The 14,860-nt window shown below is 32.6% G+C and overlaps 1 protein-coding gene across 2 annotated transcripts in view; it reads left to right on the top strand.

Moving 5' to 3' along the window:
* RhoGAP100F (Rho GTPase activating protein at 100F) overlaps positions 1–14,860 on the top strand; it is a 539,358-nt gene that overhangs the window by 492,535 nt on the left and 31,963 nt on the right. For both annotated transcript variants that reach the window (XM_072522830.1, XM_072522831.1), the window contains exons 18-19: positions 3,312–3,430; positions 8,671–8,806. In XM_072522830.1, coding sequence (XP_072378931.1) covers positions 3,312–3,430; positions 8,671–8,806 — 255 coding nt within the window. The remainder of the gene's footprint in view (positions 1–3,311; positions 3,431–8,670; positions 8,807–14,860) is intronic.

Raw genomic sequence — 14,860 nt, 5'->3', positions numbered from 1 at the left:
TAAAAATTAAAAAAAACATAAGTTAATTTTATCATCTCTTAAAATGTCTTAAAAATTAATCAATGAAAATATATGGAATATGAGTTATAATCTCATAAAAAAGTAAAGCTTTTCGTTTCTGCCTAAAAAATGGTACATGAAAAAATGACACAACATTCTCTTCGTCGTCGAAAAAACATTACTTTTAATAATAAAATTAAATATGAATTAATAAAAAAAAAACTTTAAAACATAAATGATCAAAAGAAATTAGTTAACATTCACATATAGCTCGACGACATTCGTAGAGAACATCTGATACGACCAAAACAGATAGGTAGTATTTAAAAGTGCCGAAAGTTGGTGTTTTCAAAAATTCCTTTATGCCTCATTGGCAAATTACCAGATGTAAATAAGAAGGGTATTGCCTTCTTATTTACATCTGGTATATATATTTACATATAGTAAAAAAAGGTTTGGAAGTGCGTAGTGGCAAAAAGTGAATTGCCAGTCGGACTCACAAAATACGTGAGTTACTCGATCACAACTGAACTATATAATCCACCTCTGAATGCATATTGATTGGAGACAAAAACAAACTGGGCCAAAATCGGGTCTTAAGACTATTTTTATAACGTTTTCTTACCAAACATATTTCTTAGGTGCTGAGACCTTATTTAAAGTGGATCCCTCACACCCAGAACTAATTTATTATTTAAAAGGGACCTTTAAGTACTTTCACTTATACGTATTCGAAACGATAAAATTACTTATTTTTAGACAGAATCAACTGCAAATACAGTCTCGTCAAAAGTTTTAAATTCAAGAAATTCAAGAGAAATTAATATGCTACAAAATGTAGGATATGTACAGATAAGGCATAGCTAAATAGGTACTCGCAGATCAACTGAGGGTATGACATTAAGCAGCATTAATGTCATTACTAGATTAAAAATACTTTAAGATTAATTCTAGATATTCACATAAGCCAGCCTTGCCTTATGAGTCAACTGGCTATAGCACTACGATAGGAATCTTCCAAGCCGTCTGGCCCACAATAAAGCCGCTTGAAAAACGCAACATGGAAGATCATGGCTAAGAAGAGAACTCCCTTCCAAATGCGTAATGGCAAGTACTGAAACACAAAAAAATATGAAACCAGGTGCATAGAGCATCTGTTGCCAACTCCCTCACCTCGAAGAAGGTATGTCTCATGGGTTCAGGGAGAGATAAGAACTAACGTATGAAAGCCAATCGAAACAAAATCGATCAATTCAATGTAGACATATACAATATACGATATATAAATGAACATCAAATGAGTAAAAATTATAGCTGAGATAATTTTGAATAAAAATATTGATAAGCACTTTTTGTGTAGAATGAACCGTTCTCTCATAAACAACGCTTGAAGCGACCAGCGCTATTAAATGTCAGTTGAGGCATTTTAAAAATGCTTAAAAACGCTAAATTTAAACTTTCATATTTCAAACGATCTTAAACGTTTAAAACTCCTTATTTTTGATTAAACACACGTTTATCAAAACTGCACAACTTCAGCTACAAATTCCATCTAATTTCGTCTTAATGGAAGCATTTACTGTGACGTGAGATCGTTTGTAATGTAAAAGTTTAAATTCAACGTTTTTTAAGCATATTTCAAATGCCTCAAATATATTGCCAAAAATCAAACCCCTTCTGGGGTTCGAAGATTATGCTCTAATAATAGAAATTTTACTACGACTGGTCAATACAAGTGATTTTATTGATCTCATGAAAATCGTAAAAAATAGCAAAAATCGCGCACTGTTTATTTGTTAAATAGTTTTATAAAAACTTACTTTATTTGCGTGTTTGCCAAAGAAAGTGAATGCCAAAGAGTGCAGTGACTATCGAACCATAAGCTTAATGTCACATACCTTGAAAATTCTGTTGAAAATTATCCACGCCAGAATTCACACTAAACTGGAGCTGGATATTAGTGACACACAATATGGGTTCCTCAATGCTATGGGTACCAGAAAGGCACTATTCTCCTTCAACGTGCTGACGCAGAGATGTTTGGATGTTAACCGTCCTCTTTACGTCTGTTTTATAGACTACAATAAAGCGTTTGATAAAGTAAAACATGACCGGCTCATGGAAATTCTAAAAAATAAAAACCTAGATGAAAGAGATTTAAGGCTAATAACAAACCTTTATTACAATCAGCGAGCAATAGTACGAATTGAGAAAGAGACATCTGAAGAAATGGAAATAAAGAGAGGAGTCAGACAAGGCTGCATACTATCACCTCTATTATTTAACGCTTATTCTGAAGAGGTAATTCGAGAAACTCTGAAAGATGAAACAGTCGGCATAAGAGTAAATGGAGTCTTAGTTAACAACATCAGATATGCAGATGATACAGTAATAATAGCCGATAGTTTACAAGACCTGGAAAGACTCATAAGTAAAATAGTAATGTGTAGTAGGGAGTACGGACTCTCGCTTAATATCAAAAAGACGAAGTTTATGAAAATTTGTAAAAACAACCATAATACTAACGAAATCTTGACAGTAGAAGGCCAGCAGATCGAAAGAGTAAAAAAGTACACTTACCTAGGAACACTTATAACAGAAAATAATGACTACACTGCAGAAATCAAAGTCAGAATCGAAAAAGCACGTTCTAATTTTATAAAAATGAAAAAGGTCCTAACTATGTGGCAAAGATTTAACATTAGCTCTTAAAGTACGCCTAACATAATGTTACGTATACAGTGTACTATACCATGGAGTGGAATCATGGACATTAAATCTAGACACAATGAGACGACTTAACGCCTTTGAAATGTGGACCTATTGAAGAATTATGAGGGTTTCCTGGGTAGATAGAGTTACGAACAATGAAGTACTGAGAAGAATAGGTAAAGAGAAGGAAGTTGAACTTACAATTAAAGAAAGAAAGCTACAGTATCTCGGACATGTGATGCGGAGCGAGAAATATAGCATCCTGCGACTTATAATGTAAGGAAAGATGGATGGCAGAAGAAGCATCGGAAGAAGACGAATTTCATGGCTCAAGAACCTGAGAGAATGGTTTGGATGCAGCTCAAAACAACTTTTTAGAGCTACTGCCTCAAAAATTAAAATAGCTATGATGATTGCCAACCTCCATAGCGGAGACGGTACCTGAAGAAGAAGAAGACTTTATTTGCAGCTAAATACAAAAATTGCATATAAAATCTGCACTTTTCAACTTTAAAATGCATTTTGACTTTTGTCGATAGTGTCTATAGTCGATATGTTTGTGTGACTTAACCACTAATTTTCTTCTATACATTTTTTAGGCACACTATATTTGAGACTGAGACATACTGATTCCCAAAATCTATACCGAAGAAGACCTCTTTCTACATTAACTTTATCTAGGACCACACCGCTTTTTGGTGTGGATTTAGAAACTGTGGTAAGTATTATTATTTCGAAATGAATTTTTATTTTTAATTATAAAATTTATAATTTCGAAATTTTGTGTACTAGAACTAGGCCTTTGTTAAAAAATGAGATTGTTTCAAAAAAGTACACATTATTTTTATGTAAACTATTATTTTTTATTAGAAGTAGGTAACCTAGATCCGGAAATTAAAAATTTAAGATTAAAAATCAGCGACTAAAATTCTTTTAAATAAAACCAAATCCTAAATATGTCATTAAAACAATAACAGTAATGAAAAATCGTTTTCTTAATTAAAACAAATAGAATAACCGCTAGATATCATTATGTAAAAAAAGAGAACCAGAGAGATATATACAGGAAGTTTCGTTAAGAATTATCCATGTAGTAACTGGAGAAACCTAACACAAAATACGAATATTTAACCTAAAACACTTGTTTGTTATATTACAAATATTCCTAATTGATATTAGCACATTGTTTTAACATCTTTCAATATTTTTTGTGTTAAGTTTACGAAACAGTTTAAACATGTGTGCTGTAGGGATAGATATCTCCTTTTTCCCTCCACAACCTACGTAATATGTAATTATTTCAGACAAAATTATTATGACTAAAAAGTTTTATTGCCCTGTAGTTTGTACATTGTTGGTTATCTCCTTTGTTTTTTAAACAGGTACTAATATACTGCTTCTCCATCGTCTGGTATTTGTCCAACTTCCATAATTCTGTTCAATAAATCTGTTAGCCTATTTGTTCCTGTTGCTCCTAATCCTCTCCACACTTCCCCAGGAATATCATCTGGTCCAACTGCTTTACCCTTCTTTATTTTTTAGAATGCCAGAACCACTTCCTCGTTTGTTATTTTGGTAACCATCGCTGTTACTGTCTCCATTAACTTAACTGGTTTTCTGTCAAAGTACTTTTTTTATCTCTATTTGACATCTTTTTCATGAATTAGTATTTTATTATTGTCATCTCGGATATATCTAATCTAATGTATCTTCCGCTTTTTTTGCTCTATGTTTGGCTATTTTATATATTTTTGTTTCGCCTTTTCTAATATCTAAATTACGAAATATTTTGCCTACCACATAAAGTATTACTATATGGGGTTGAAAATTGGGACAGAAATTATTGGGGTAAAGATAGGGCAAACAAAATAAATCGAAACTTGTGCGAACGGCACTCAGGGTTTATTTGGTGTAGCTAGGTCGTGGATAAGTGAATGAAACTATGGGATTATATTGGGTCAACTATAAAAAAATTAAACAAAGGGATACTTACATGAATCTCGTAGACAAATGGGCTACAAAAAACAACAAGAAAGGCCTCTAGCTATTTAAAATAAGGACGCCGCTTCGAAGCATCCTAGTCTTGCTGGATAAAGAAAAAAAAGTCACTTTCTTCCTAAAAAAAACTGAACACAACAGGGGTTAGGAGACTTTCCTAAAATAAAAAGGCAAAATGGTTCAGAGAAATAAATTAAACATTTATTACTGTCTCAACACAAACAGTTACAAAATACAGATGGCACAAAAAATACTATATTAATAGTTACAGAGATTTATATCAAAATAATAAAGAAAAAAAAAACTTACATATGTCCTATTTGTTTACCAAATCCGTTGCTACAAAACTTACAAATGTTACTGGGCTATAAACTGTGGCAAAAAAAATATTACAAATAAAGATATCTTTTTAGACAAACTATGTATAGAGGTTAACATTCTTTTAAAAACAAAACGAACCAATGTTAAAAATAATAAAGCCAGCTGTCATATGTCAACATAAAATCTTACAAAGGAGAACAAATATAATGACAGCAGTGGCCACATCCTAAAATTTACAATATTAATTATTAAAACTTTTAAATTGTGTGAAAGCAATTATTACTTAAAAAAATGTCTATCTTTACTTTAAAATTTGATCACAAAAAAGTTACCTGGATTTCACTGTATAACTTTAAATTTCTGAGGTTGGGAACTGGAATTTAAACTCCCTGCCACACGAACAAATTCATCTGCACTGGAAAGTATTCTGACTATTTGAGGTTGAAATTGTGACACTGCACACCTTGGAAACGGCTTCTTAAGGAACTGGACAATGGAACATGTAGAGATTTATTGGGAACGCCGTTTTTCAAATATCTCACGATGAAAGATGGCTTACAATTAAAAAAACAGTGATTACCCCTATCAGAGTTGACACATTACTTTGGGTGTACATCACTTATTCTTCGACAAATTTGCCGGTTTTTCGCATAACTGCATAACGACCATTCCCTTTGACCAAATCTTTTAACCTGACTTGAATTCATTGGACCCTCGATATCGGCTGGGGCCAGTTTTGCGTCTCACCTCTCTAACTGTTTCTTCAAACATCAAACAACCCAAAATTCCTGTTAAACCGCTATCACATCGCAAAAAGACCTTGAATCAAACAACTTTTCAAATTGTAGAAACAACATGTACAAATCAATAAAATAATCATATTTAACTTCATCGCCGAATTCTTTCTTGGGGAGTTTGAAGGTAAACAAAGAACACCACAATTTATATATAGCCCAGGAGTGTACTACAAAATTTTTATACTTATTGAATATCGATATATTTTTTAAAGGAATTTATTACATATTACAAAGTTGATCGTATAAATTTGTATACGCTTCTGCTTTAGTTTTTGCTACTGCTACTTTCGCTTCCTTTTTGACAACTGTGAGGTTTTGAAGATTTGTGTCCAACCTATTTTCTTGCCACTGTTTATATAATTTTCTCTTCCCTTTTATTTTTTCTTGTACTTTTAACACCACCAAATATCTTTATTTTCTGTATGTTTTTCTGTAATTTTTTATGTATTAATAGACCTATTTCTCCAGTTGTCCATTCTGTTTCCTTCTTTCAGTGGAATATGTTGTCTAATTTTATTTTGACTTGATCTTCACCTCTTTTTTTGACTTGGATGATTCCTATAATTATCCTATTTGACATGTTTGAGTTCATCCTCCAGTTCCGTCATTTTCTCATCTTTCGATAAGGTTGTTTATTTTTAGGACATTATCTGTAATAACGGACAGCGTTTGTCGTTGTTGGTAACCTCCTGTTCGTCTTCTTACGGTGCCTAGTTATTCCGGATGTTGGCGATCAGCATGGCTATCTTAACTTTGCTTGCAGTTATTCGGTATAGTCCGGTCTTAGACGTACTGAATCACTTTCCCAGGTTTTGAAGCCAAGCTATTATTCTTTTCCATGGTCCTTTCGTTACAAATACCTTGCCCTGTAAAATGAGTTGCAACAAGCCATATCTCTGTTCATTCCTCACGGAATGGCCAATTCCTCTTTGATTGTGTTAATAATATCGCATTCCTTGCCCATTCTATGCAGAACCTCAACATTAGTTACACGATCCACCGAACAAATTCTTAAGATGCGTCTGTAATACCACATCTCGAAGGTCTCGAGCTTTTAAGAAGCTTCAGAAAGTGTCCAGGCTTCTACTCCATATAATAACGTAAAGAATACATAGCATCTGATAATAAAGATTTTGGTGCCAAATGGTAAATCGTGACTTCTGAAAATCGAGACTTCATCTGTACGAACTCTAATCTTGTTTTTCCTATGCGTTGTTTTATTTCAGTTAAGTGGTCCCATTGGCATGTTGGTACCAAACTATGTGTAGCTGTTTACCCGGTCAATTGGATATTGGTTAACCAAAAGCTGTGTATTTATTATTTTATTCTTACTGAATACCATGTATTTTTTTGTATTAAGATTAAGTCAGTGTTCTCTACTTATATCTTATATGCGCAACTTTATTTTCTAAGCTATCTAAGCTATCTGCAAAATCTACTTCATCGTAGGTATATCTAATGTTTAGACGCAATTTGTTGACTAATACGCCTTCCTGTAGTCCTTTCAGTGCTTGCTCAAAGATATGTTCAGAGTACATGTTAAATAATACCGGGGACAGGATGCACCCTTATCTCAGTCCTCTATCTATGAGGATTGCCTCCTTCAACTGATCATCTATTTCAATGTTGGAAGTTTGAAGACTTGAGAAAGTCTTTATTATCTAAGCTCGCCTCTTTCACGATAGTTATGAGCTTATCATGTTTTCCTGTATCAAATGCCTTTTTGTCATTTGATACATGTGCCAGCGTGGGAAGTTGCGCGGGGATTGACACGGGAGTTGGCGCGAACATTTCTGATAGTAGGATTTTGATTGGTGGGTGGAGCGGACGGTATTTTCTTTATGAGAGGTCTCCAAGTCGAAGTTAACCGTATGCCGTCATCTCTTTTACTTAGACAATTTGGCCTTTTTTTAATATATGATCTGTTAGTTGAATATAAGTTGTCTGGTATCAATCATTTGGACAACGTTTCGAAAGAGGATCTGTATGTTCCCTTAAAAATGATATCCTTTAACATTGACCTAGTGTCAGAATAGTTTTAAAATTTAATACTTTAAAAACGTAATATAAGGGTCATTTGATCTCAATATGCGGCTAGTTTCAACTGTGCAATCATGATGGTCCGATAGGACAGAAAACGTTCTGAAACTTTTAATCCTTTTTGGAGAATTTTTTTTTTTTTAATAAATATATACTATTTTACACCAAAGTTTTTACTTCTTTGTAAATTTTTTTAAACGATGGTATATAGCTAACCACTGCGAGTTTTCCTTTTAATTTTTAAAAATTATATATTCGTAAACGTTTTAGATCCAAATATATTTTTCCTTTTTATTATAAACTTTTAACTCATATTTCTTAGCAACTTAGCTTCTAGAAAGTTTATGTTTTTTATATCAAAATTAATTCATTAGCAAGAACTTCCTGTAGAGTTTCCTGTGTAAAGTTTTGTAAATCTAGTATACAAAAACCGTTTGCAATTTAAATATAAGTACTAATTCACAGAGACAAAGCTATTATAATTGCGTAAATCATAAAGCCTCTAATATTATAAGTAAAAATGAAATAACCGACAAGAATGAAAAAAGCCGTACAAAAGAAATTCAGTTGATAACACAAAAAAATTAACTTAGAGGAGAATATACGGATATTTTTAATAGAACAAAGAATATAACAACGATATCGTAAAACAATTAAAATACCGCGTGTTGTGCATAATCCATCTAAACTATAATCAAGTTATAAAATAAAAAAAAGATACACGAATAATAAAAAATAAAAAAATCAAGTATTGAATTGGTTTCAAACAATTTTATGGGTTAATTTTTCAACATTTGTTTAGGTAAATCGAGAAAGTAAGACTGGTGGAGTACCTGGAGGAGTAGCAACAGGGTTAGTAGCCAGTAGTCAACACAATATTCCTATTATAATAAGAAGGTGTGTTGAAGAAGTTGAACGGAGAGGACTAGATATTATTGGTAAGTTTCAAATTTAATAATATAGCATATTAATTTAGCTTGTAAAAGATAGTAAAGAAAAAATTAAAATGGAGATAATAAACAAACAACTAACATATACACAACAATTATAGCCATAATGTATGAACGACAAAATTCTGCATAAATATAGTGAAAATATTAAAAGTCTAAAGAGAGAAAAAATGTCTTCAATTTAAACACAAAACGGCCGGCATAATAAAAACCAGTATCAATTTAAATCGGTTCAAAGATCACAATCATATCAATAAAAAGGCTAAACAAGTAAAGTCGACTTTACACTACATGATTTATCATGTGATTTGTCATATGATTTGGTCATAAGTGAAATTTACATGTTTATACTATGTGATTTATCATATGATTTTATCATAAGCACTGTCATGCGGCTCGTCATAGCTTGTCACAGGAGAATAGGACGGTTCACGGTACCTATGCCGCATGATAAAATCATATGATTTTCGGTAATAATACGGGTAACACCCACGGTTCGAAGACTTACTACGGTTGCCTCTTCCGCCTAACCAATGAACATTAAGCCCGAAACTGTACTCTCGTGACGTAATTCTTCCCCTTCAATCAATCAACACTGCAATCGACCTGCCCTCTACATTCAGTTTCAATCGCGAATAAATGGGTTTTGTATTCTTGTGTACTCTGGTGACGTAACTCAAGCATCCCCACCCCAGTCGGAAGAGGCAACCGTAGTAAGTCTACGAACCGTGGGTAACACCAACATATTTAAATATCGCGCCTTATTCTTATGTCAATTCAGCAACATTCTCTTACCGAGAGACATTCTTTATTTATTGTTTGTTGCATTGATATTGAACCTATTATCTAATGTGTGCTATTGTGTCGTATTTTTCTTTTATTATTTATTTAGTTTATTTTATTCTTAGTTTAGTATTTTATAGTCTTTTTAGTCATAATTTTAGTTTAGTTTCTTTATTAATTATTTTTAATTTGGTATAATATCAACACTAAATTTGATATACCCTGTCCACGATTTCTTCGTAAGAGCCACCTGCAAGCCCAAAGGCGTCTGATATTTTTCTTCTTACTGCTGTACGATGTACTCAGTTGTCGCCGGCGTTTTATTATTAAAAGTCGGGAAGCCAATGCAATCAAAGATTTATTTTCCATTATAATGGTTTAAAAATCTAATAGTTCAGCCTGTACTGTGTCTAATATCTCTATGACCATAAACAAAAAGAAAAATCAATAAAACCTCACTCATTGTCACTCATATCATAAGTCATAACTTATCATGCAGTGTAAACACGATTTTTTAAAACATCATAGCAACGAGGAATCATAACAAATCTCATATGATATTGTCATATGATAAAATCATGTAGTGTAAAGTGTAGTTAAGAACATATGGAACAGCTTGTCGATGATGATCAAGAACAAGAAGACTTCTTGGCCATATATATCGGTCCGTAACATATGAAAAAATTTCATGAAATAAAAATACTGAAAATATTTAAGTAAGAAAAATACTAGTAGACAACAAAAAAGACTTAATTTTTACCAGTTCCTCTCCTACCAAGTGATGTAGTGCCAATAAGCCCCCTTTTTAAAAGTTTTATGTCTGTTTTGTCCTTTTAATTGTGTTCTGTTTGTCACTGTGATAATTACAAGTCAAAGAAATTGCACACCCACAAAATAGTACAACTAATTTCATTCACTGTCATATACACACATTTCAATTAACACACATTTCTAAAATATATCTCTTGAATAAATATAAATAACTTTATTAATTTAAATAATACAAAACACCACTATTTCATTTAACAAACAATCACATATACCTTACTCCTATTTCATTTGTTAACATCTCTCCCCTCAAGAAACTTCCTCGTTAATTGTCAGACAGTTACAACATTGACCGAAGATCACCCATTATCAGCAATACAGGATAGTTTGAACTATGTATCACGAATCATTATATAAAAATTCTTGTACCGGCATCATTTAATTTACTTTGACCTGAAGATGCTTTGCAAATTTTAGAAAGCGAAACCGGTCGTTTTTTGGTAGTAAAATTAAATTGATTGTGAGTAAGTCTAATTATTTCTTTTACCTATTTGAAATATACTCACACAAGCAACACATTCATGAATTAAAATATTCAAGCTTTAAAAGGGAACCGACAATTAATTTTAGATATGCATATATGCAGATATGCATATGTTTTGTAAACTGGGCAAAGTGGACAGAACAATATATCGATTATGTGAAACAGCAGGAAAAATAACCGAACATGTCACAAATATCTCTCCTAAACTAATAACAGGCTTTTTTAGAAGTCTTAATCTGTTGGGCAAATATAGATGTACCTAAGAGAATAAACTAAGACTTTGGTCACCTTACAATATATTTTAAAGTAGGTTGGATTTCAAATGGTCATTATTGATAATACTACATAAAAAATCAGGTGAAACCAGAACATTTCACATCTTGTTGGTCAATTGTTTGTTTAGCGTTACAAAAACCATTGAGAAAAATCATAATTGAAGTAAACTATGCAATAAAATTTTCTTTGGTTTAGATTTTACGACGTCCAAATAGTCTTTTAGCTAATGCCGCGGACGCTTTTAAGCACCCCATCATTTCTATATTCCAATTGAAGGTTACTTAGTCTAGCCAGCATTGCAGTTCTAACTACTGTAGAGTTGTCACCGAGTTGTGTAATCACTGCATACAATAAAGGTACGACTAACTATCTACCACGTGCGATTCTTTATTTTTCCTCTGTACAGTAGTTCAGTTGGTGTAACAAAATGAACGATTTAAATGAACATTTATGTCGAAAAAACAAAAAATTTTAACAAATCGAAAGATATAGTGAAGAGAAACTTTTGAAAATATCACAAGAAAGTTATTCTGATTTGGATTATAATATAGACAATGAAGCTGCTGCTGATGGTTGGGGAGCTTTTGATAAAAGTACTGACGGTGATTGCAAAATGAAAGTTAATACAAGCCAAGTTAATAATACACTAGAAAATTAAAGCACTTATAATACATTATATTTTATAAAAGAAAATATTAATTGGCCGCCTATCCTATCTAACATGACTTTTTATCCTTTTAAAACAGCCAGAATGTTTGTTTATTTAACATGGTGGTAATTACCCTACATATTTTTTCAAAAAATTGTTGACTAATCGAATTCCTATGCATTTGAATTATTTCTATTTAAAGGTATTACCTATTTAAACAATGGTATTACAGAAAAATCAAGAATAACTGCATGCAAGCATTTGACAATTGATACATTTTTATTTTTTGTATATGGGGATGGTGACAATAAAAAAAATTGAGATGACGAGAAGAAAGATTCCTTATTGTATCATCGAATGCGATAGTCTGTGGACTAGTACGCATTTCGATGCGCATCGCCCCGCCTCGAATTTTCCCATTGGCTCTTGTCCTGGAAATCCCTATTTATCGCTCGAACAGCGCATATAAATATTGGCGATTTTCAGGTCAGCCAGGTCAGTCCCTCACGGGCTCTCCGAGAGCTTAGTGCTCTCGGGGCTCTGCTCCTGTTCTATTTTCCATACTCTGTGGCTAAGAATTGTTTCAACTTTAACTTGGTGTTTTTATTTCGACAATCCTTTGTCATGTAAGAAAATATCTTGTCTTTCTCAAGACAAGCCATCGGAAGACCACAACCTAATGTACCATTTTCGACGAGGAATATATTGTGTAAGAAATATCTTGCCTTTTTCAAGGCAAGACACCGAAGATATAAATATTTTCCAAGTCCATAACCCGAAAATGGACTTAAGTAGAGGAGCTCTCGACAGTATATTCGAAGCCCTCTATAGAGCACCCGGAGACAACAGAAGGTGGTAGACCCTTATTTGTTCCCCCGAGGTGACAATTGCATAACAGCGGTACTGCCAGAATCATGAGACGAAACAGGTTCCTCATTATTCTAAGGTCCTGGCATTTTTCAAAAAATACAGAAGCATTTTCTTCTATATTTTTCATTGTATAATAACAACCAACAGAAGGGTTATATAAAATAAGATCGGTAGTTGATTATTTTAATCATAAAATATCCGTGGTATTTTATCCAGGTCATAAGTTATTTTTACATGAATGAAGCCTACAGAAAGATGCTTACCGGACGAACTAGAAGAACTGTAGAGAATTACCAGACAAAGAGAAGTGAAGAAAAGAAAAGAGGATACACAAAAGAAAAGAACATGAGAAACTTAAATATACAGTGAACGGCTAAATTATGGAATATTATCATTATTTCGAGAACCGTCGAGTTTTGAGGGAAATCCCGAAACAGGTCGATTTTTGTTATAAAATACCCATCTTATAACGTACATAGAGTAGGGATGACGTCACCGGTGTGGGTGTAGTGACATAATCGTTAATTTTTTTTAAATAAAAATTGGTATAATGCGACACCTCATTTGAAGGAGAATTTAATTCTCTATTTAACGATATTACATTTTTAACTAAAATATTTTTTTAAGGGTACAAAAACAATTTTTTTTTAATTTAAATTCAACTAAATTAAAACGAATGATTTAATTCATACATGTATCTTTAAGTAATCAAATTATGCATAAGAATTATTTTAAATTAAATGTTCTAAATGCCAAAATGTAATATACGAAAATTCCTACCGTCCTATTTCACTGACATGCACCTTGTGTAAGCTGCTAGAAAAACTAATAAACAAAAGAATTATGTGGTATCTAGAAAAGCACAACATTTTAGACTCAATCCGGATTCCGTCCATCACGAAGCATGGCTGACAACTTAGTAATGTTACGAACAGAGATTACAACCGCCATTCAAAATAAGCAAGATTTAATAGCAACATCATTTGACATCAAAAGCACCTTCGACACTCTATTACGTTCTGTATTGAACAAATTAAAAGAATACAATATTACGGGAAATACATTATCTTTTATCGAACAGTTTCTTTCTAATCGCCGCTTCAAAGTATTAGTTAACGGAAAAGCTTCCTTAACCTACGTTCGGGAAAATATGGTACCCCAAGGATCAGTTCTAAGTTTCACTTTATTTATAATAGCTATTAATGATATTTACAAGAATATTCACAACCCAGTGAACTACAACTTATATGCTGACGACCTGATTTTATATTGCCGCAGTAAAGATACGTTCACAACTACAAACTTAATCCAAAAAGTAGTAAATGAACTAACTTGTTGGTCTATAAGCTTTGGTTTTAATTTCTTTGCTGAAAAATCAAAAGTACTGAAATTCAGTCAAAGAACACGTAGCATAGTATTTCCTTAAATTACATTAAATGGGACTTCGCTCACAGTAGCTAATAAACACAAGATACTGGGTTTAATTTTTGATAGTCGACTAATATGGAAACCACAGATTACAAACGTCAAAGTTAATTGCTTAACCAAATTAAATCTATTAAAATCTATAACAAAAAGATTATGGATGCTTTGTATATATACATGTCAGCATCAAAGACTTATTTAAGGACTTTTGACATTATTCAGAATACCACATTACGAATATGTCTCGGAGCCTTCAGATCCAGTCCCGTCGAAAGTCCTGGCTGTGAAACGGGTGAACTTCCCCTTTTGCTTCGCAGGCAACAACTTCTTCTGACATACTTTGCTAGAGTGTCTTCGAATTAAATCAACCCTATATATAAGCTAATATACAAACCCTATAATTGTGAGCCTAACAATAAATACCAGACATTACCTTAAATTTTACTTCCCCTTTCACGACCTGTGGATTTTTTAATAACAGATATTCATATACTATCATCAACTGCTCCTTGGATTAATAATATACAAAATATTAACTTTTCGCTTAATAATTATCACAAAAATAAAATTAACACCCAAATTCTGAGGCAATCTTTCCTAGAGCTGGTCAACACAAATTCACATGATGTGATTATCTACAAAGATGCATCTAAAACTTAGACAGGTGTCGGATATTCTGTAACAACTTCAAATAGTATCATTCAGAAGTTCTACCTTCTACAATCCA

This window comes from Diabrotica undecimpunctata, chromosome 2 (assembly GCF_040954645.1).
Source record: "Diabrotica undecimpunctata isolate CICGRU chromosome 2, icDiaUnde3, whole genome shotgun sequence".
Lineage (NCBI taxonomy): Eukaryota > Metazoa > Arthropoda > Insecta > Coleoptera > Chrysomelidae > Diabrotica > Diabrotica undecimpunctata.
Note: the sequence above shows the minus strand (reverse complement) of the source record. Positions and strands in the feature narration are given on the sequence as shown.